General features: G+C 45.2%; 1 protein-coding gene across 1 annotated transcript; it reads right to left on the bottom strand.

The window, feature by feature from the left end:
- Positions 1–285: 285 nt before the first annotated feature.
- NAGPA (N-acetylglucosamine-1-phosphodiester alpha-N-acetylglucosaminidase) lies at positions 286–22487 on the bottom strand. Its single transcript, XM_066599656.1, has 11 exons — positions 22294–22487; positions 20387–20869; positions 17854–17993; positions 15689–15797; positions 12596–12724; positions 9115–9320; positions 7493–7540; positions 5881–6009; positions 4673–4804; positions 4465–4546; positions 286–829 (listed from the first exon to the last, which is right to left on the bottom strand). Exons 1-11 carry the CDS (start codon positions 22452–22454, stop codon positions 598–600), a joined length of 1851 nt encoding a protein of 616 aa, XP_066455753.1. The 5' UTR covers positions 22455–22487; the 3' UTR covers positions 286–597.
- Positions 22488–24009: the final 1522 nt, after the last annotated feature.

Genomic DNA, 24009 nt, shown 5'->3' with positions numbered 1-24009 from the left:
TTACCATTAGAGATGAGCGAGCGTACTCGCTAAGGCAAACTAGTCGAGCGAGTAGTGCCTTATGCGAGTACCTGCCCGCTCGTCTCTAAAGATTCGGGTGCCGGCGGGGGAGAGCGGCGAGTTGCGAGAGTGAGCAGGGGGGGGGGGGGGGGGGGGGGGGGGGGGAAGGAAAGAGAGTGAGAGAGAGAGATCTCCCCCCCGCCCGAATCTTTAGAGACGAGCAGGCAGGTACTCGCATAAGGCACTACTCGCTCGACTAGTTTGCCTTAGCGAGTACGCTCGCTCATCTCTACTTACCATCACATTTTGGCAATTTTACATACGTGAACAATAAAAAAAAACATTAAAAAAGCACAGACAATCCAGTGTTGAAAAAGCACAAGCCACCCAATAAAATAAGGCTATGTAAATATTGCACATTTAAAAAAATTCAAGAATACTTTTCTGAATATTATACATTGCAATGACTGCTAATGTACGCATTCATTCCTTCAAGTTTCACACCCAAAACGCTGGGTGCATACAAGGCACTAGACTGCTGCATAGGACAGCATGCATAGTAGAGCTGACTGATCCTAGCTGGATTTGCCAAGGTCTTTAACTCTTGGTTTCATGATGTAATGCATCCACATCGATATCCGGGTCATACAAGTCGCAGGTCTCATACATATCTGGAACATCCACGTTTCCATTCATTTCTTGAAGCTGGTGGTAAGAATATGTCCAGTCGGTACGCCTTTCTTTACAAAACGAGACCTGTCTAATGTTGAACACGATGCTGATCACAAGTAGCACCAGAAGGGCGAAACTTAATCCTGCCCATACACGCCTGCAAAACACAAATATAGGATCACGCAGTTCAATAATGTAAAAAAATATATACAATAGGAATAGGGGGATATAACCTGCTGGCAGTACTTATTTCGCAGGGTAACAAAGAATTGGGCATTTTGAAATCTAACATGGCTTATACTTCATTTCCATTTACCATGGTGGGGTGTCAGGCTTCCCCCATATACAGATCCGATTTTTTAGGCATTTGGTCCATGGCTCGGTACAATAGGTTTACACAGCAAGATTCTCTTCTAGAGTTTGAGAGATTGTTTATAGTACAGCAGGCTACCCTATTGTAAGAACATATATAACTGTCCATATGTTTATACCTCAGAAGTCACACTGACACAATGAGCTTTTGTTGAAGTCTGAAAAAGCTGTTCATAAAGTATTTAGTAACAGTTACATAAAAGCTGTTATACTAGTTATATAAGTTATAGCACGACTTCCCGATACTTTTCATTATTGAGGCGTCACAATATTTGAAACAATGGAGAGGATTTTCTACCAGGAAACATTGTTCATCTTATTACTACTGCCTGTGCACTGGCTGACTTCTCAATTCTTGGACTAAAGTTATTTAATAAGGGAACCTGTCAGCAGACGCATGTTACCCCAAGCTGGGGTAACATGAAATAGTGACGTGGTTCTCACTACACAGGACCAATCTTTACCCTGAAGTACCATAGCAAAACAAAGTTTCAATGTTGGGCTTGGGAAGAAATGTCCCCTGGATGGCCACCCTCCCTTAGCTGATCTTCTCATTTGTATGTATGGAGATACTTGTCTAAAGGTCCTTTTACATGGGCCGAGAGCCTTTTGGACGACTGCACGAGCGCCGACGTCACTGCTAAGGTCTTCAGCGCTTGTGCAGAGCATTCAAACAAAGACTTGACAGCGGCTTGTGGGCTTCTTGCTCAGAGCTTCAACTCCTATGGGAAGCGCTGAGTGGGGAGCATTTACACAGGACAAGTAGCCAGTGAGCTAACAAGATTTTTTTTTTTTCAAGTGGACTGAAAAGTCCGCTTAAACAACCGCTAACGACAAGTGAGCAATTTTTTTGCATTCACACCAAACAATTATCGCTCAAATTCGTTCGTTTGAACGGATTTTGAGCGATCATCATTACGGGTAAATGGGCCATAAAAAACTGAAGCCAGAGGTGAGCCACTCAGGCTCCCAATCTTCGCATTTACTAATACTACAGCTCTTTAGGCATCCAAAACAAACACAGCTATGGATTATCTAAAAATATATAAATGCTTTATCCGTAAAATACAATAAATAAAAATAAAATAGCCCCAAAATAGAGGAATAAATTATCCACCGTGTGGCCCCCGCAGCAGGAACCAGTCCCTAAACAGCTCCACTAGAAGATTCTTTATTCACTCACATAATACTTTTCATATTAAATGCATCCATTCTATTCCTCCCCAATGGTTTCTATATATACGGTTAGACCCAGAGTCAATTTTTTTCCAGTGCGAGGTGTTCCTGAGTTTCTAAGACTTGATACAAGTTCACACAATCCAGTCCTTATTCATTTATAAAGACACAAGCAAATTTGGCCAGAGATCACTCTACAAGTCTTCTATACATACTGCAACCGAGGTTTGATGTGGTTGGTGAGAGCCGGAATCTGGCAGACATTTTCAAAGTCGATCTTCTCTCCCCACTATGTGTCTGCGCCTCCCAGAGTTCCCAGGCGTAGCAGATCACACGTGTGTTAAACCTGCTCTTGGCTTGCTGGTACTCATTGTTCAACAAGGAGCATGCACTCCAGTATCATCCACCGACTGCTGAGCCTTTTAATTCTCCCCCCCCCCCCCCCTCGCAGTGTATAATTTACTCCTATTTTTGGTGGCCATTTAAAATGTTTAAATGCTTTATGCCATAAAATAGAATATAGATGATACATAGCTGTGTTTTTTGGGATGCGTAGAGCCATAATTTTGTTAATGTTTATTTAATGAGAGGATACCATATTTTACATGTACTCGGCATTCCAATTATTAAGTGCTTGAGCTTCTCTGATTAATTTTTTTCTATTTAAAATGTAGAACTAATTTTCATCTGCAACACTTCAGGGTGAAACCAATTTCAGTGGTCAGGGCACTTGGCACTGCTTCATGTGGACGAAGTGGAGCATGAACATGCCAATAGTTTCTTTTAACCCTCTACAATCCAACTTTTGGATTCAGGGTTTCCTAAAAAGCTCTCTCTTTTTGCTGTTATACAACGGTGCCATCTGCTGGTCAATGCCAGTGTGTGTGCGCCAGAGAGGCTCCGAAAGCTGAGTGGCTGGCAATAGACTGCAAGAATACCCCATCGGACGTCTTCTGACATTGGAGCTGTACAAGCTTCAATCAAAATGTAGGAAGACGGCAGACAGTTGATTGGAAAGGGTTAAAGGGAAGCCGTCAGCTTGAACATCTGTCCAGACTGCAAGCATCATGTTATAGAGCAGAAGAAGCTGAGCAGATTGATATATAGTTTTATAAGATTCAGTATTACTTGTGTTGTATTCATTTATATCTCTGCACATTTTAAGCCGAACAGTCCAATGGGTGGTCCTAGCAGTGATTGACAGCCATCTGTGTCTGACTGTACATATAGGGGGTAGCTGCCAATTGGACCGTTCGGCTTAAAGTGCAAAAACAGCCGTTTCACCCACTACCAATTAAAATTTGAAGCATATCAAAGCGAAGAACAAATTTCTTGGGACAGATTACCATCATAAGCAGAGTGAGCCAAATTAAGCGATGGCATGTCGCTAAGCTATACTATGAGTGACCAACCCTTACAACGTTAATGCCAAGTACTGTGACTACTTCTCTATTTTCTATGAAAAGCAATGCTCCCAGGCAAACGCTGTATAGAGAACTTCAACAAGGCCCTTTCATTTGGGTCTATAGGGTTGTGTAGCATTTCCTGCTATATAGGAGATAAAGAATGCGAGGTCCATTCAGCTCATTTTGAAGCCTGGCAGGGGTCCCAGAGGTTGAACCCCCACAGACTATGTCATGGCATATCATGTTTCGCACTGCAGTGTCCATTGGAGGTATACATTGGGAGGCTCCATGTAACAAGAAGAAAACCATGCGCTACACCATACAAGTTAAAAAAAAAAAAAAAGCACTCTTCTGTCCTCCACTGGATGCATGTGGAGGATACATTTGACGCATGCAAACTGACGCTGTAAATGCAGTGTGAAAGCAACCTAAGATGGTAATATACCTTTAAAAGGGGTAGCCTCTCCAGCTCATTGAAATTAATAGCATAATGGTGTGCCTGCGTGACCTCCGCTCCGTTCCCTCGAAGACCGATTGGACTCCTTCTCGGGATCGATGAGGGTCCCAGCAGTGGGACCCCATTGATTTATTAATTTTCACCTCTCCAGTTGATGGGTGAAAACTTAAAAAAGAAACTATGTCTCCGAGATACAGTATAATCTAAGTCTTAAAGGGGTAGCTGTTTTGCTAACTACCAGGTATCTGTAACTGTGTTGCACAGTTTGTACTGCCATATCTACATATAATGTTTGCATTGTATTCTTCTATTAAATCAACAATTAAATAAAAATCAAAAAGTTAAATATATTATTAAATGAAAAAAAAACAAAACTCTTACTCAGCAAGGTAAGTTACTTTGGCATCAGAGGGGACATCCTTCCACCAGGAGGCCTGTAACACGGATTCCATGCAGGAGCCAACTGAAATATTAGAATAGATTTCTCTAAAATAAAAGTTCATACTTCCCAAGATGCACAAATAAGTAGCAATCTATGTAGAAATATAATAAAATCTTTCCACAATAAGGACGATAGTAAAAACCAAACCTTTTACTAAAAGCTCATGTGCGCTCGGCTCTTTGGTCAAGTTGCAGCTTCCGGTCACAGGATGGCAGTAACACTGTTTCTCACAATGGCAAACCTCCTGGCATCGTAAACCATAAAAGCCAAATGGGCACACTAGAATAAAAAATATATATACAGTGTGAGATGCAAGACTGCACGTATGTGCTTTATAGGTGTAAATACACTTCTATTTGAATATCATTCCTCTCATTTCTTAATTAGCGGTATATCATCCATTGAATGCCAACGTAATACATGCTAATACTATTTATAATAGACGCATCCTCATGTTGCTGACATTGCCCTTTGAACAAAGTAATAATTTTGTGAAGACGACAAAGGGAGGGAGTGTAGCAACCACGCTGCTAAACTCCCTCCCACCTACGGCCGCTCTTATGGGCTTCCATAGGAGCCTATGCAGTGGCAGGCATATTCTGGCCCAAAAGATAGTACCAGGACTATCTTTTGGGCCAGATGTAAAAACACCCGGCGCTATATTGGCCTTGCCAGACGCTTTTACGTCTCAGTACTACGCCCATGTGATCTGATGCATTGGATTCCAATGTATCAGATCACAGCGCATATCAGCCAGCCGTGAAAAAGGCCGGCCGATATGCGCTTGTGTGAAAGAAGACCGACTGTCCGATGGCTCGGTCTCCGGTCCCTTCTGTCTTTTCCTGAATGATCTTCTAAATTTAACTCTAATCAAATCAAAATTGATCACTTTTGATTTGATCACAATTCAACTTAGATGAGTGCAGAGAAGACAGGAGCAACTAGAGACCAAGCAGTCAGAGAATCAGTCCGACCGAACAGCATTCTGCAGCTCTCTATATATTAGAATACATGTATGCTGTAGTAATAATAATCTATTTACATAGTGCCAACATATTCTGCAGCACTTCTCAAATTAGAGGGAACAAGGACAAGACTCAGACATTACATATGGTAGCAAATTAATAAACAATTTGGGGAGTGAAGGCCCTACTCACAAGAGCTTACAATCAATGAGGAAACAGAGGTGACACGAGGGACAAGTGCTTGTTCTTTACAATAAAGCTACTTGAGCATCAGCTTTTTCCTGCTATAAAATTTTTTTTTTCTGCTATGAACGGACAAAAAAGTAAAGCTTATTGATTTCGAGTTCGTATAAGGTGTGATGAAATATGTGACAAAGTATAAGGAATTACCTTCTTCACAGTACAGTCCTGCGAATCCTGCCGGGCATTTACAAGTCCCTTTAACATGATCACATGTCCCATTGTTCTGGCAGTGACATACGCCGGCACATCCATCTCCATAGTATCCTTCATTGCAAGCTGGAAAGAAAAAAGGAAATTTTATATACTGATCAAATCTTCACTCAATGAAAGTAGCTTTAGGTTACTTTCATGTGACAGTATGAGAGGTCCAAAATAATCATTCCGGTACACCTCTATGCCCCACTCCTACTTTTGGCCTACAGATACTGACCTAATGTGCCCATGTACACACTAATTACACACACACACACATATGGAGATATATATCTCCATACAGATACTGACCTAATGTGCTCATATGTCTGTTTAATAATTTGATTTTGTCTTCTATATTGAAAGTCGTTACATAGATTAGGATAATGACCAAGATTTTACTGCAGGCGCTAACATTTAGACCTCTGCATCTTTTCAGCAGTCTCAGCGATAAATGAAGAGGCAGCATGCATGCTGGACCATCGCTCCATTCATACAGGGGGGCAGCTGTTCTCATAATTAATGGAGGTCCCACCAGTCAGCCCCGCACTAATGAGGCACCATCCTATGAATAGAGATAAGTATAGACCTTGGGACAAATTTGTTTAATTAGTAAATAAAATATAGGTGATACATCGACTTTGATGCAGGCAAGGTAGCATGGGAACTAGATCATAAATCAAGACTAGTTCTGCAAGGATTCATATTACTAAGGCCATATGCAGACTGCAATGAAAATCTGCAACACATTACAGAACGCTTGCAATTTTTATTTTTACACACTTTCGAAAAAAAAAGCCAGCGGATTTTAAAGCAAGCTGTAAACTTTCAGAACACTGCAGCAAGTTGATGAATGTTGCAGATCTTTACAATTTCTAAGATGCCTATAAGACAATTATGGCATAAAATGTCATTGGTCAGAATACCCCTCTCACAATCAGTAATAGCTTGTGGTATTAGTCCTGTCTCTCCCTTAGGCTGCCCACCTATCCACTTGTCTTATTTTAGCCTCCATGCCTTTTTCTTCATTGTGTAAATAAATTATTAAACCCCTTTAGAGGCACGCCCGGGAAATCTCCTTCCTCCAAAGTTTGGAAATTATTTTCCAAAATTGTTATAATGTATTCTTTCATTACAAAACAATGTTGCGATGTGATTGTTGCATTCCTTAATAAATACTTGTGAGATTGCATTGTTGACTCGTATTTAAAAAAACCTGCCCTCTAAGCCATGACAAGTAGAGATGAGCAAGTATACTCGCTAAGGCACTTTACTCGAGCGAGTAGTGCCTTAGCCGAGTATCTCCCCACTCGTCTCTAAAGATTCGGGGGGGGGGGGGGGGGGGATTCGGAGGGGAGATCACTCACCTGTCACCCGCGGCGGCCCCCGAATCTTTAGAGACGAGCGGGGAGATACTCGGCTAAGGCACTACTCGCTCGAGTAATGTGCCTTAGCGAGTATACTCGCTCATCTCTAATGACAAGGTAATAATAAACCTGCCACTGAAGGGGTTAAAGCTCTATCACAAAAGTCAATTTTTAATTGTGAAAAATGGATTAAAGTTTACCACTGCTGCAGTTACTATCCATCCAGCCAGGGTCACAAACACATCCACCTGTAAAAGGACATAGAACAAGCAGTCATTACAAAAATATTTACAGAGATATGACTCTTAAAATAAGTATTAGAGATGAGCGAGTATACTCGCTAAGGGCAATTGCTCGAGCGAGCATTGCCCTTAGAGAGTACCTGCCCGCTCGAGACAAAAGGTTCGGGTGCCGGCGCGGGGGAGCGGTGAGTAGAGGCAGTCAGCAGGGGGGAGAGAGATCTCCCCTCCGTTCCTCCCCGCAGCTCCCTGCCCACCGCCGGCACCCGAACCTTTTGTCTCGAGCGGGCAGGTACTCACTAAGGGCAATGCTCGCTCGAGCAATTGCTCTTAGCGAGTATGCTCGGCCATCACTAATAAGTATAGCGCAGTACATTTGAGGATTTAATTACAAACAAACTACAGAAGACAAGTACACAATCCACATAGAAGAAGGTTCAAAGTTTTTTATGACGTACCAGTAAGGCCGTCTGCACACAAACGGGTCAGACTCCGTGTGCGGGAGCCCACAGCAGAATCCGACCCTGTGGCCGGCCGGTGTACCTGTAGTTTTGCCTTTTCCTCTGTACTGCCGACGGTTCACATGGTTTGCCGTTGGACATGTGTAGTACAGATTTTTTTCTTAAACTTCCTCTTTTCCCGTGTCATCGCCTGTCAATTTCTGAGGGGCCACGGGTCAGATTGCTTCCACTGGCTTCAACGAAAGCAGTCTGCATGAAATCCATGCAAAAATAGAGAATGCTGCGGGTTTTTTTTCCATGAGAGGAAAATCACAGTCGCTGTCTGATCGTGTGAGCAGAAATGCGGATGCTCCATTGGTTTGAATTGGTGCGGAATGCAGTGGATCTTCCTCGAGGAAGACGACTGCAGATTCCGCAACTTAACCCCGTTCGTGCGCAAGAGGCCCATTTTCTGTCACAAAGCAGAGCTGGGTGTCTCGTTTAAAATATTATGAAGTGCGTATTCATACGCAACTAAATTTGAGCCACTACTGTGATGAGGCGGGTGTTTTTGGAATCAACGTTGCACTTGAACAACAGATTCACACTTAATTATTTCTTCTGTGGTGTCGCCATTTTCCTATAAACAACAAGAAACAGTGCTGCAGTGAGGCAGAAAATGAAAGTTAGGCCGGCTGTCCACAGGCATTGCGAAGTCCCGCGGCAGATCTCCGCTGCGGAAGCCGCTGCCCAGGAGAAGGAGCCACACATGTATCTCCACCGGTCAGCCTAATCTAATACATAGGCTGACCACGGAGAATGGGGGCAATTCGCAGCATGCTGCGAAATGCCCGCCGCGAGCGGAGAATCGCAAGGATTCTCTGCTTGTGGACACGGAGTCGGAGCTTTCCATAGCAACACTATGGAAAGCTTCAGCCTGCGTGATTCGACGGCGATTTACCTCCGGCGAATTCACGGTCGTGGACAGGGGGCCTTACTGGTAGGTCATAGAAAGAAAAAAAAAATTAACCCTTCTCTTTTTCAATGATGCGCGAATAGTGTACCTGTCTTTTGTAGTTTGTTATTAAATCCCCCAAATCCGCTCCTTTTTGAATAACCCGGTATATGAAGGAAGATACATACTCGGTCTGCAGGTGCCATGAGAACTGCAGTTCGATGGTCCACAGCTTGGAACTTCGCAAGAACTCCCTGTCCAATAGCCTGTACAGTGACACTCTCCCGCAACGCACTGTCCGTGGCCTCCACAGTCAGAGGGATCACATAAGGGTTCATGGACACAAATAATTGTAGATACATTCCGTGGGCAACGCCACATTGCATTAAACACACTGTGGACAAAAATTAAAACTTTATCAATAAATAAAACAAACAAAACAACAAAAAAAACAACAAAATCTATAACCGATGTATCCTCTCAATATGCCATACAGGAAACGCCCTCAACACCGAGGTTTAGCCATTCCATAAAGGAAGTTTGTCTCAGGTAATATTTTGAAAGCTCTAATTGTTTTTCTTGTTTGATGACCTCAGGATAGTTCATCAATAGTCCATTGGCAAGGGTCAGCTGCTCAGGACCCCGATAGATCAACGGATATCAGGCCAGCAGTCATTGCCGACCGATCTTGAAGCCAACTCCATCTGCAATAAAAATGGCCCAGGTTGGTAATGCAGGCACAACTCCCATTGAATTCAGCGGGAGCTGTGCCTGCATTACTAACCGAGGCTGCTGCAATGTGGACTGAGCTGTCAGCTTCTGACTATCTGTACTAGCAGCAGGCCTGATAACAGCTGGTCACCGGACACCCCCTAACAAACAATTGATGATCTATCCTGAGGATAAGTCCAGAAAATTCCTTTAACCTTTTAGACTTAAAGTTCTTTTTTTTAAAGTCTCTAGAGGTTTTAGATTTCTTATTCTTTCAACAGGGTTCTTGAAAGCAAATACAACAATGAAAGTAACAGTGAAGTCATCCCATACATAGGGAGCAAAACAGATACTTCAGGCCTTTCTATTCACACGCATTCCAATGCATTCATTCAATTGGCCGATTATTAGCCGTGTAAAAACACCCGGCTGGCGGAGATAGGACATTGGCAGCCAAATACGCTGTTCGATTTTTCAGCAGCGATTAGCTGATGGCTCCCATAGACTTCTATGGGAATTGCAGGCAAAGGGCGGGGGAGGGAATTCAGCAGCGGCTAGCGCTACTAAAATAGGTCAGCTGGCCTTATTCAGCAAGTATAAGGATTTTTCGAAGATTTCTCCCGACCAAAGAAATTCAGGGGTGTGGCATATATACACCACACCCTGCCATGTGAATGGGCGAGGAAATATGAGATTTAGGCGCGACTTGGTCACGACTTTTTCTCATCCATGCGATTTTCAGCCACAATGCTGCCGGCTGGAAAAAAAAATAAAAAATTCGATACGCTGGTGTGAAAGAGGCAGCAGTGCCGATCCCATTGAAAGCAGTGGTTTCTGACAAGCCCCGCAGAATGATTATTGGAGAAGGGCTTGAAATATAAGCCCTTCCCCGATAATCATCAAAAAGTGGTTAAAAAAATTAAAAAGTTACTCACCTCTCCTGCTGTCAGCCGCGTCCTCCGGCTGGCTCCCCGGCACTGCTACTGAGCTCTTTCAGCAGACGGGCATTTAAAAAGCCCCACCTCCTGAAAGGGCTGTGCGGATTGGCTGAGGGCTCAGCCAATAGCAGCTAGTGCTTAGCTATTGGCTAAGCGCTCAGCCAATGGCAGATAGCTCTTAGCTATTCATTCATGAATAGCAATATCTTAGCTATTCATGAATGAATAGCTAAGAGCTATCTGTCTTTGGCTGAGCGCTCAGCCAATAGCTAAGCAGTAGCTGCTATTGGCTGAGCCCTCAGCCAATCTGCACAGCCCTTTCAGTAGGCGGGGATTTTTAAATCCCCGTCTGCTGAAAGTGCTGGACAGCAGTGCCGGGGAGCCAGCCGGAGGACGCGGCTGACAGCAGGAGAGGTGAGTAACTTGTTTATTATTTTTTTAACCACTTTTTGATGATTATCGGCGAAGGGCTTATATTTCAAGCCCTTCTCCGATAATCATTCTGCGGGGCTTGTCAGAAACCACTGCCTTCAATGGGATCGGCAGCAGTGCCGATCCCATTGAAAGCAATGGGATAGCATGCCGCGGACTTCTGCCCCAGCTGTCACAGCTGTGACAGAGGATTCCTTCATCCCCGCGGGAATGAAGGCAACTCCTGCCACAGCTGTGACAGAAGTCCGCGGCATTCTCCATATCTTTTCAATGGGGCTAGCGCTGCTGCCGCTGGCCCCATTGAAAAGACTGGTGATGTCGCAGCGATATCCCAGCGATTTTTGGGTATCTGCCGGCGTTTTTCCTCGCACTGCGATGCGAGACTTTAACTTTAGAATCGCATCGCAGTGGAGAAAAAAACGCCAGTGGGTGGGAGCCCTTACTTTGCTTTAGGTTTCTCTCAAAACGTCAGCATAAATCCTGTGTGATGGACCCTACCACACAAGCTCTTTAGAGGGGGATACAGAAACTCCTATTACAGTTACTGCTGATGATTAGAGGCTCCTGTCACACAGTTATAATGAAGGAGATGATCGTTTAGCCTCCTAACTGTATACTTATACAGCTGCATATACAGTACTTTGCCAAAACTTTAGGCAGGTGTGGAAAAATGCTTTCAAAAATAGACGGCATCTGATAGTTCTTAAAGACATTGGCTGTATGTTTTGGGTTGTTGTCCTGCTGTAAAATAAATTTGGAGCCCATCTTCAACATAAAGAATAACAAGGAGTCCTGGAAGTGATGATACGGCCCCACAGTGCCCTGATCTCCACATCATCCAGTCTGTCTGGGATTACATGAACAGACAGAAGGATTTGAGAAAGTCTACATCCATGTAAGATCTGGGGTTAGTTCTCTAAGATGTCTGAAAAACCCTCCCTGCCAAATTCCTTCAAAAACTGTGTGCAAGTGTATCTAGAAGAATTGATGCTGTTTTAAAGGCAAAGGGGGGGGCGGTCACACCAAATATTGATTTGACGTACGATTTCTCTTTTGTTCATTCACTTTCCATTTTACTTAAAAAAAAACCCTTAACATTTCTACATTTTAAAACATTCTCACTTTGCAGCATTTTCCACACCTGCCTAAAACCTTTGCACAGTACTATACAGAGTAGGGATAATCACAGTGTTCTCTCTGCAGGCAGAAATGGTACTGGCTGTAGCTGCTCATGGGATTGATAGCAAAAAAAGAGAAAGAAAGCAGGGAGAAAGTTCAGCATCAAAATGGTGCCTAATAATCAGACAGGAGGCCGCACTGCATGGAAGTGACTGCAATATACAGAGAAAAACTCCTGACTGTGACAAACAATCAGGTGAGGGGGGCAAGGATGGAAAAATGTGTTTTCGCTGGAATGACCCCTTAAACTTGCATAATACATAAGAAGTCATACTAACAGCAAATAAACTATAGGTAGCAACAGGAGACTCTTAGTGTAGACTGAAAAATGCTGCTGATGATGATGATGCAGATCATAGAATACAAAATATGAAAACTTGATCTTTAACATCTACATATTCATACAAACCAGTGATCGGATGGATAGCTGGCAAGGACTTCATTAATAACCAGAGTAGCGGATCCACCACCATCCAGGTTTATGGCATTAACAACTCCTTGCTTCTTTAGAAAATCAGCCACCTCCCACAAGTTCATGCTAAAAGGATGAAAAACCATTTCAGGTGACCGTATAAAATATGAAGATAACATAATATTGCAAAACAACTAAGTACTTCTATACAATATCCCGAGGAGGTCTGCATACTATATTAAGTAATGCTCTTTTGGCGGGGAAAAAAAAAATGTTTTTGAAAAATTTGGCACAACCCCTTGCTTGCACAAAACATCTTTTTTTATTTTATTTATGTGGTACGCTCTGCGACACTTTCCCAAAAAGGGGTCATGGCAGCCCTGAATCAACACGTTTATGTATAACTTATGCCAGAAACGTGCAGAAATTATATCAGAAATCTATACCAGCTGGCATAGATTTCTGTGAAGGAGCCGAGGTGCGCTTCTTCATATATTAGGCCTTTTGTGCGCTGGCAGAAGTTATATTAAGACCAGCATTGGACCCTTAGCCGTCTACATAATCACATCCAGTGTTTAAAATGTAATAAAAATTATTGTTACAAAACAAAAATAACAAAGAAAACAAAAAGCTGGGTCGGATCCCGCTATGAGAATTCTCGCAACGGGACCCGACCCGAGCCCCTGCAGGGACCAGCGCGGCACTCACCTCTCCCGCGGCTTCGGCTCTTTGATGTGCCGGGGAGTGACATTTCTGTGCGGGGCTCTGAGAGACCCGCACTGAAATAGAGCATGCTGCAATTTGTTTTCTAACGCAATCCTATGGCAGCTTTCACGGGTGGAAATTCTGTGGGAAATCCCACCGTGGAATCTCCACCCGTGTGCAGGGGGCCCATTTACATGGAGCGATGATCGCTCAAACGACAGTTTGAGTGACAGCTTTGAGCGATCATTCTGCATAAACTTTTAAGTAGCTACTCAGCCACTTAGTACCTTATTACCCTGCAAATGAAGCCTTAGCTGAAAGCAGTTAGTAGCTGAAGGGCTCTTATCTGCATTCAGTTCTTTTGTTCTCCAGTGGGAAACAATGCGATCAGCACTACCCATAGAGAACTGCTGATAAGGCTGAACGACGAATTTTAGGTTGGACTGAATTTAACGATCAGCTAGCAGTGCCCGAAAAGTGCACGATGGCTGTGCGTTTAGATGCAACGCTTATCGCTCAAACGATCTCTTTTTAGCGATTTTTGAGCGATCATCGCTCCGTGTAAATGGCCTTTAGTAACAAATTTAAAGGGGTTAATCCAGGACTTAAATATAAGGTTAGGTTAAAGGGGCCGACTATCTGCACTCCCACCAACTGTTTGAAGGGACCATGGCTGCAGTCTGTACAAATGAGGTTAAGTTGCAGAAAGCTCATGTGAGTGATGAAAGATCACAGATTGAAGGAGGCTGTCACGCTTTCCTGAGTGCCATGGCCACTTTAAATTACTCAGGGGTACCAGGCGTCACCACCCACAACCAATTTAATTCTGATGACCTATCCTAAAGACAGGTAATTTGAGTCCCAGATAATCCCTTTCTGTTCAAAATATTTTTATTCGCATATTTTTACTGGCATTAACATATATTTGTCATTTGCTTATGAATTTGGATTGACATGCAGTATCACAGACAAAGGTAAATAAATTCTTTACATTACAAGACTTTGGCTATGCGTCTTTTCTTTCCTTCCTAATCAGGCAGTTGAAGACTGCCCTAACTTATCAAAGCTTAAACTATAACGAAAACATAATTGACAGACAGGGTGGTATGGGATAGGTGGGAGGGAGGGGGGGGGGGGGGGTTAGGCTTATATGGGGAGCTGGCGGTGGCGGATCTCTGGAGTATGATTTGAGGCGGTAGAGCCCATCCCGGGGAAGAGCCACTCTCAACTTCCAGGAGCTTTCTGGGGTCTACCAATGTCTTCTACGGACGGCCCGTAGCTACCCAGACCTTAAATCGTTCAGAGGACCTGAATGTGGTCCACGTCGGCCAGGTATGGTAAAATCTTTCCTGAGTTTCGCCCTCCTCCGCCCCCAGCTCGTCGAAGCGCATGAGGTCGTTTATTTCTTCTACCCACATCCCTCTTGAGGGGGGGCGGGGTCGTGGTTTTCCAGAGTCTGGGGATGACCCTTCTGGTTGCGAGTATGAAGAATCTAAGGACACTGTGTTTAATACTTTTGATAGTTCCTGGGAGGACTGAGAGAAGGGCCATCTCCTGCTTGAGTCTGAGATAATAACTTACAGATATGATAGGTCAATAGTTTCCTTCCACAAATCAGACCCAGATAATCCCTTTAAATTGAAAATTATAACAGGTGAAGGTAGAATTATTATAAAAATGTTAACACATCAACATACCGTGTTTCCCCGATAGTAAGACACCCCCGATTGTAAGACGTATCGGGGGTGTCAGGGGGGGTCGGCCAATGTAAGCCGTACCCCGAAAGTAAGACATACCGTAGTGGAGAAAAAAAAAAAATCATTACTCACCTCCCCCGGCGTTCTGTCGCGCTCCGGCAGGATGTCGCTCGCTCCTCGTCCCCGGCAGAGCATTGCTTTCTGAATGCGGGGCTTGAAATTCCCACCTCCAGAAAGCTAATACACACGCCGTCAGCCAGTTACAGCCATTCAATGACAGCATTGAATGGCTGTGATTGGCTGAAGGCGCACGTGTGTTAGCAATCACACCCATTCAATGATGTCATTGAATAGTGTGATTGGCTGAAGCCACGTGCGCCTTCAGCCAATCACAGCCATTCAATGCTGTCATTGAATGGCTGTAACTGGCTGACGGCGTGTGTATTAGCTTTCTGGAGGCGGGGATTTCAAGCCCCGCATTCAGAAAGCAATGCTGCGCCGGGGACGAGGAGCGAGCGACATCCTGCCGGAGCGCGACAGAACGCCGGGGGAGGTGAGTAATGCTTTTTTTATTATAAGACATACCCCGAAAGTAAGACGTAGTGGGGCTTTTGGGGATAAAAAGAAAGTAAGACACTGTCTTACTTTCGGGGAAACACGGTAGTTAACACCAACACCAAAGACTTACCCTCTTTCTCTAGTCTGGCCATCCACATGGAACAGAATAAGTCGGCCATCTTTATCATGACCAATAGCTGTCCTAGCAGAACTCAGATTTATAAAATCGTTAAAAGTACCTAAGAAAGAGAGAAAACGCAAAATGAACAAACCCGGAAAAATCTGTATTTTGTACACATACACGAGCAGTCTATAATGAGTATACCTGGCCATATTGGCTGCATAAAGCTGGTCTCACACAAGCTGAATTTGGCTGTATTCATGCAACTAACGAGTGTCCGGGCCTGACCAAGGGTCTCCTGACCATCATGGGAAACTAGAATGCTCGCAGTTCAGGTCAAGATACACGCAGTCAGGCTGGGACACTCAACTGTATTACAGTCGCAAATGTGACCAGAATATGCTCACACCATCAGCCAAAGGCCACGAACAATGGGCTCTGTCTTGCGTATACATGTGGCAAGATAGAGCATGCTGCGTTCTATTTTGCCATCGCAAATTCCGCAATTCCGATATGTTAATGTGAGTGGAGCTGCGTAAGGCAATGCAATTAAATGCCTGCGGATTACTTTTTAATACGCAGTAAACAACGGTTATATGAACCCGGCCTAAAGATTTTGCTTCTTAAAGGGGTTGTCTCGCGAAATCAAGTGGGGTTATACACTTCTGTATGGCCATATTAATGCACTTTGTAATATACATCGTGCATTAATTATGAGCCATACAGAGGTTATTCACTTACCTGCTCCGTTGCTGGCGTCCCCGTCGCCATGGTTCCGTCTAATTTCGGTGCCTTCTTGCTTTTTTAGACGCGCTTGCGCAGATGGGTCTTCTCCCTTCGGCTCCGCTCGGCAGCATCGGTGTTTTGGCTCCGCCCCTTGTACGCGTCATCGCGTAGCTCCGCCCCCGTCACGTGCCGATTCCAGCCAATCAGGAGGCTGGAACCGGCACACGTCATGGGGCGGAGCTACGCGATGACGCTACAAGGGGGCGGAGCCAAAACACCGATGCTGCCGAGCGGAGCCGAAGGGAGAAGACCCATCTGCACAAGCGCGTCTAAAAAGGCAAGAAGACACCGAAATTAGACGGAACCATGGCGACGGGGACGCTAGCAACGGAGCAGGTAAGTGAATAACTTCTGTATGGCTCATATTTAATGCACGATGTATATTACAAAGTGCATTAATATGGCCATACAGAAGTGTATAACCCCACTTGATTTCGTGAGACAACCCCTTTAAGGCTGGGTTCACACGGGGCGGATTTCCCGCGCGGAATTTTGTCGCGGCAAATCCGCATGCGGCCGCTAATCCTGGGATTAGCCAGCCATGTGGATGAGATTTCTCAGAAATCTCGTCCACAAGGGACGGCAAATCCGCTGCGGCTAAGCCAGCAGAAGCCGCTGCTGCGGCACGGATTTGCTGTCCGCAGCATGTCCATTTTTTCCCCCGCTGCGGCCGCACTCTCCTCTGTGGGAGCGCCGGACGCAGCGGAAGAGCGTGCGGCCGGGCCGCTTTAAAACTGCTGCGGGTTTTGAAGCAGCGGCCAAACCGTGGGATTTCCGTCGGGAATTCACCCTGTGGGAACCCAGCCTAAGAGTGTCTTCACATGTAGCCGATTTGGTGCCGATTATCCACAGTGGAAAATTTGCACCATTGGTGGTGATTTTGATGTGGATCTGCAGCAGCTTTAACCCCTTCAATTGAAAGGGTGAAATCTACTGCAGATCAAAGTCAAAATCTGCATCGAACAGTGTGGATTTTAATGTGGATCGGCACCAAAATACAAGTGGACGCACCGCAATAAGCCAAAAATCTGTCCGAATTTACACATGCAGAAAACAACGATTCTCAGATCCACAGTTGTACTCCAATACCCTGCTTCCCTGAAAATAAGACATACCCCAAAATAAGCCCTAGCATGCTTTTCCAGGATGCAGCATGAATTTTCATGTTTTGTAGGGTTCTGAAAATATAAACCCTACTCCAAAAATAAGCCAAAGTTACAGTTAATAAAAGACAACTTAAATAGGGTCCAGACAGCTATACATATAAAAAAGGTTAAATCTTTTGGAGCAAAAATAAATATATGACCCTGTCTTATTTTGGGGGGTACCGGGTATCTACAGGGCAATGTGTAGATGGATGAGGTCTACTCGGGCATGTTTCCACCTACCAGTATTCTGAGTCTCGTCACATTCGATGATCTTGCTCTGTTCGATGTATGTCTCACCATTGCGCAGCAGCCACACAACTCCACTCACCAGCTGCACAAAGGGGTTCTCCGTACTCAGCACCTCCTCTTCTGATAAATATCTACAAAACAGGCGGATACAACATGAACTGTTATATCGCATTCAACCCAAACCTGCAAATCCACTGATCCAGGGGTTCAGTCTTGAGAAAAAAAGGACTCCATGGAGTCCATACGTTGCAAAGGAAAAAGGAGCAAGTGCCCATCTACTTGATGGATATATGCAACTACTCCAAAATCCCTTTGCATGTATATTTTAAGTCTGAGCATGTATATAATAATCCCCTTTATTCGTATAGCACATGCATATTACATCACTTGATATCAGGTTCTGTCCCTACTGTATATCTTAGAATAGGCATACTTTTTTAACTTTGTTTTAGTTACCGATGAAGAACATTGTCAAGTCCATTAAAAGCTGGCTAAACATTACTTCTGCATTGGTTAACACTAGAATGTAACGAGAATAAGTTGGCATATCTGTAAATATGGAACAGAATCAGAACGACTATTAAATTGTTTTAACAATCAAACCTGTATTCACGTTTATGTAATTAAATGTCTCCAAGAAAGGGAAATAGAAGGGGGAAAAAATAAATGAGAATATGGGAGAAAAAGGGAAGGGGGTGGAGGGGGGGGGAGGAAAATTAATCAATAAGCTATGTAGAATGCAAGTCTAGCTACAAGCCCCAGATTGTTTTTAAATTTGTCTGCACAACCCCTATGTTGGTATGTTACTTTTTCTTGGGGGATTATCATATTGACCAGTATCTTCCAGCCAGATACGGCAGGTGGGTCTGGATTTTACCCCTTTTTTTTGTAAACGAACAGGGGTGAGATAAGACTGGTGTAAAATATAAAGTTGTATTAGCTTATTCTTAATGGTAGGGGATAGTATAGGGTTAGGCCTCCTTCCCACGAGCGTGACGGGCTCCGCAGCGTAATATTCCGCTGTGAAGCCCGTCACGGCGCCCCCCAGAGCCCCTATACTTACCTGCGGGAGATAGCGTGAAATCGCTTCCCCGCCCACCACCGCCGCGTCACCGCTCGTCACCGCTCGTCACCGCCCACCGCTCTCGCGTCACCAGCCGTGTCACGTGACGCGGCCGGACCGCGTCATTTGGCGTCATATGACGCTCGGCGGTGGGCGGGAAAGCGTTTTTTCACGCTATCTCCCGCTGGTTACAGCGGGAGATAGCGTGAATGGACGGCTTCCATTGACTGCAATGGAAGCCGTCAGTGCGTACAGCCCGTCCTCACCCGCAGAAAATAGAGCATGCTGCGGGTGAGGACGGGAGAAATCGCGGTGCGTAATTCCGCGGTGGAATTACGCATCGTGAGCATGGAGCTATTAGGTTCAATAGAACCTAATAGCTGCGTGCAACGCAGCGGATTTTCGCCGCGAATTACGCGGCGGAAATCCGTTCGTGGGAAGGAGGCCTTACTTCGCCTATAATGCATCCAATTCCTTTTTGCAACTTTATAAGGCAATCCACATGATTCATATTGCAGTGAAAATTGTAAGTTACTTAAAAGTTTTTTTTATATGCAGTAACCAAGTCAAGTGTTATTTTAACTCTTTCCTATCCAATTTGTATCCTGGTTTTCCTGGGGGGCTTACTCTTTTTCTGCCGTTATACAAACAGCGCTATCTGCTGGCTAAAGCCAGTACTGCATGAGGTGACACGTTGGATAGGCTCCGACAGCAGAGGGGCTGGCAATATACAGTAAGAGAACCCCGACGGACGTTTTCTAACATCAGAGCTGTACAGCCTTAGGGCGCATTCAGACGATCGTATATCGGCTGGGTTTTCACGCCCAGCCGATATATACGACGACTGTCTCTGCAGGGGGAGGAAGCTGGAAGTACCAGGAGAAGTGCTCTGAGCTCCCGCCTCCTCTCCGCCCCTCGCCACTATTTGCAATGGGAGGGCGGGATGGGGACAGAGCTATGCCCGGAAACTTAGCTCCGCCCCACCCCGCCCCTCCCATTGCAAATAGTGGCAAGGGGTTGAGAGGAGGCGGGAGCTCAGTGCACTGCTCCCGCCTCTTCCAGCTTCCTCCCCCTGCAGAGAGGGACTCCGTATATCGGCCGGGCGTGAAAACCCAACCGATATATGGTTGTCTGAATGCGCCCTTAAATCATAATGTCTTTAGACGTCAGACAGTGGCTTGGAAAGGGTTGTGTAGGCAGCAATATAGTCAGTGGCTCTGTTCCAGACAGTGCTGTCGACTGCCTTTTATGGTGGCTGATAAGCATCAGACGGGGGCTGTACTGCTTATAATCGGCTGGAATACACAGAAGAAACCTCCAGAGTGTGATAGGTTATCAAGTGAGGGGGCAGGGATGGAAAGTGTTTTTTGTTGGAGTGGTGCTTAAAGGACTAAAATAAAAAAATATAGAACACACACAACAGAACAGCAAGTAGAGCATGAGTTTGCACATAGTACTCACCCAAAAACCAATGTACCATCTGCACGGATGCCAAACTGTGCATTTTGAACCCCTCCGGAATTCTGCACCTGTCTGCCATTACTCACAATATTCCCAAGACACTGTCTAGTTGCAGTATTAAAAAATCCTCCATTTTGGGCAACTATGCATTTCCCATATTTGGCAGTTTCTTCGACGGTTGCTGTAATGTTTCTAGTACAACTCCCCGGCTCCCCGGGCTCCAGCACAGACAACGTCCTCAAAGAGTTATTTACAAAAGTGAAGTGACCGTAAACCGTCTTCTTCACGCCATCAGTAAGGATTGATACAAACGTTGTAGTCGCGGCCACTGGGCGCACGGTGTCGTTATTACCGGGCCACATCTCATGTGTCGTATTCCCATGAGTAAGGGGCAGGCAGCTTCTGGTCTCACGGTGACTACGGCTTGGACCGTGCTTGGAAGACACGTCATAGGGCAGCAGCAAGTCGTCAACCATGGAGGTCCTATGAAAGAACACATACAACTTACATAATTTTCGACTTATATATAAGTGCACAGTGTCAACGGCCAAAAATCTGTGAAAATGGTGTGGTAGAGAGAAAAGAAGAGGGCCAATATGCATCAGACTGGAGGCATTGCAGGAGGATTTGCGCTATATCCGGGTGGTCTTCCTATTTTTACATTCATTGAATGGCTGTGATTGGTGCATCGAGTGCTGGCTCTGATTGGTTCTCGAGTGCAGCAGGTCAGCCAATCAGAGCAATCTCTTCTGGAGGCGGGGTTTTCAATTCCAGTTACTAGCAAGAGATGTTCTGTCGGCGCTGAGAACTGCACAGAAGCCTGCAGGAACGCCAGAGAACAGTGGGAGGGCCCATGACGGCGCCTGCTGGGCAAGTATTGCCTTTTTTTTTTTAACACGTGGTGTAGCTAGGGCTCATTTTCGGGGAACAACCCGCAACCTGCATTTAACGCTGTCAAAAACGGACATCACTTTAAAATCGCCGCGTTTTAATGCTTGTCTGAGAAGCCCCATTGAAATGTACGGCAATGTTGTAGAGCGTTTAGCTCAGTGCTGAAAATGCAGTGTAAAATGCTGAAAAAAACCCAAAAAACAACAACAACAAAAAACCACGCGTGTGAGAGAGGCCCTAGACTGAACGATTATTCAGGAAGCTGTGCAAATGAGTAAAACTAAACGATATCATTTAGTTTAAAGGCAGCCAACGATGCTTCTTGTTCGTTATTCACTTCAGCCACCATAAAAATCTGTGCCGGCTCGGGCTTCTATTGTGTCGGTTAGGCACTGATCGTTCAATGTATCATATAGTAATAGGCAACACTGGGGTTGGGGTTGGAGAGAGCATTCAAACTTGTGTTGCAATTTTAACATTGGAAAGTCCTACTGACTTTCACTTTATAAAAAAAAAAAAAAAGGGTGGAAAAAAATTAAAATAAATAAAAATTTGCAAGTGGCAGCAATGACTTTGTAAGGGGAAAAAAAGGAGGGCGATCTTGCCACGATTTTCTTGCGGGAACACCCTATACAAAACTTGATATTGAAGTATTCATACAAATCCACATAAGTTTTTTTAAATGTTGTTTTTATCGCATAGTTGAACGCCGTAAAAACAAAACCCAAAGACAATTCTGCAATATCTGAGGTCAGTTTTCCATCTCTCCCTCATACGCTAGATCAAGGAGTTATGGGTCTTATAATGGAAATATTAGGCAAAATAAAAAAAGTTGTCCGGCCACTTAGGAGTTAAGCATAACAGCAACTTCTGGTTCTCACACTCTGATGAGCCCACGCTGTAAACTGCTGCATCACGTGACCACACGACACGTATATAAGGCCGCACACACTACAGTCCAACTGCCGACCTCACACGGCAGGACACATAAGTTACGCCAGAGCGGCTCACTGTACCTGGCGCTCACATGAAGCCAGCAATAGACGAACAGTGCAATCTGCAGCGTCCGCCGGTCCGGGGCTCGCCGCCGACAGTCACCGCTGCACAGCGCCGGGAAATACCGCCAACACGTCTGTGATAAGAGAGCCCGCTCCTCTCTGCTCCCGGCCGCCGACATGTTACACACAGCAGTCACATGACCGCTTCCTGGATGACGTCATCCCTCTGCTGAGCTGCGGCTGTCTCCATGGTGACGCCAAGGTTTCCTGTAGTGTATCACAAGCATTACCTATGTACCTATGGCGGGTTATATGCACCCCATGGTACCAGTCAGGCACCATGGGGTGCATATAACCCGCCCTATATCATCCTAGAAGCACTCAGCAGAATATCCTTGGTGGTTACCACCTGAACCCTCACCTCATAATGTTATCCCATGAAACAGGGTGTATTTGTCTGAATGTCCCCCATAAACTGGGCACGTCTGAGAGAAAACCATTGTAATATAACATTGCGCAAGATATTCAGCCTCCATGTAACATCGGCTTCTGAGAGATTATTAGGGTTTCTTCACACGACCGTAGTGGCGCATGTTTTTGCGTGTAAAATATATGTGCGCAAAACACAGCATACAGAACCCATTGATCGTACAATTCACACGTGCGGAGAAAAATAGAACCTGCTCTGTCTTTGTGTGTTTTTCGGAGCAAAGCCCCCCATATAAGTCTATGGGAGGTGTGCAGATACTGCGCAAAACGGAAAAAGAAACCCACATCTGAACCAATTTAGGCTAAAAAACGTATTAACCCACAAAAGTGGTACGGCGTGCGCACGAGTTAACTGGACGTGCGTGTGCAAAAAGAACAGTACTATAGGCAGACGCGTGAAAATCTACCTCATGCGCAACTAGGTTGCGTTTCAGAGAGTGTATTTAGGCTTACGCTTGTGTAAAGCTGCCCTTAGGCTAGTTTCACACGGGCGAGTGCAAAATCAGGCCATGAATCACGACCTAATATTGCGCTCGCTAACATGTGATTTCACCGCAGATGTGAGCCGTTTTTATATCAAAACTGCCTCCCATCAGTTCGGGGATGTAGCGATCCATCGGCGCGGCAGAGGATTGTAGAGCGTTTCCAATTATTTTAAAGAGAGAGACATTGCATTGCACTTGCGTGCACTTAGCACGCAGTACGGTGCTGTCGCCAGCCCAATTGAAAACAATGGGCCCTGCAGGGGTATGCCCAAAGATAGGACATGCTGCAATTTTTTTCCCCCAATTGTGATGCAGGAAAAAAATTACTTGTATATGACCCCTTTCAAAAGAATGGGGTTCATATTTGTGCACCCTGCAATGCACAAATTTTGCGCAAAAATCTCAGCCGTGTGCAATCAGCTAGCAGGAGATGCCGGGCTATAAGAATGAGGCAGGAGTGTAGCCGAGAGTGTGATGTGTGCTGTGTAGACACACCGGGGAGGTAGGTGTGTGGTCCAGAGCGTCATATGCGCCGTGTATACACACCAGGGAGGGAGGTGTGTGTGGGCTAGAGCGTGGTGTGCGCCGTGCAGACACACCAGGGTGGAAGGTGTGTGGCCCGGAGCGTGATGTGCGCCATGCAGACACACCAGGGTGGAAGGTGTGTGGCCCGGAGCGTCATGTGCGCCGTGCAGACACACCAGGGTGGAAGGTGTGTGGCCTAGAGCGTGATGTGTGCCATGCAGACACACCAGGGTGG

The sequence above is a fragment of the Eleutherodactylus coqui genome, chromosome 4 (genome assembly GCF_035609145.1).
Source record: "Eleutherodactylus coqui strain aEleCoq1 chromosome 4, aEleCoq1.hap1, whole genome shotgun sequence".
NCBI lineage: Eukaryota > Metazoa > Chordata > Amphibia > Anura > Eleutherodactylidae > Eleutherodactylus > Eleutherodactylus coqui.
This window is presented reverse-complemented; position numbering and strand designations above follow the sequence as displayed.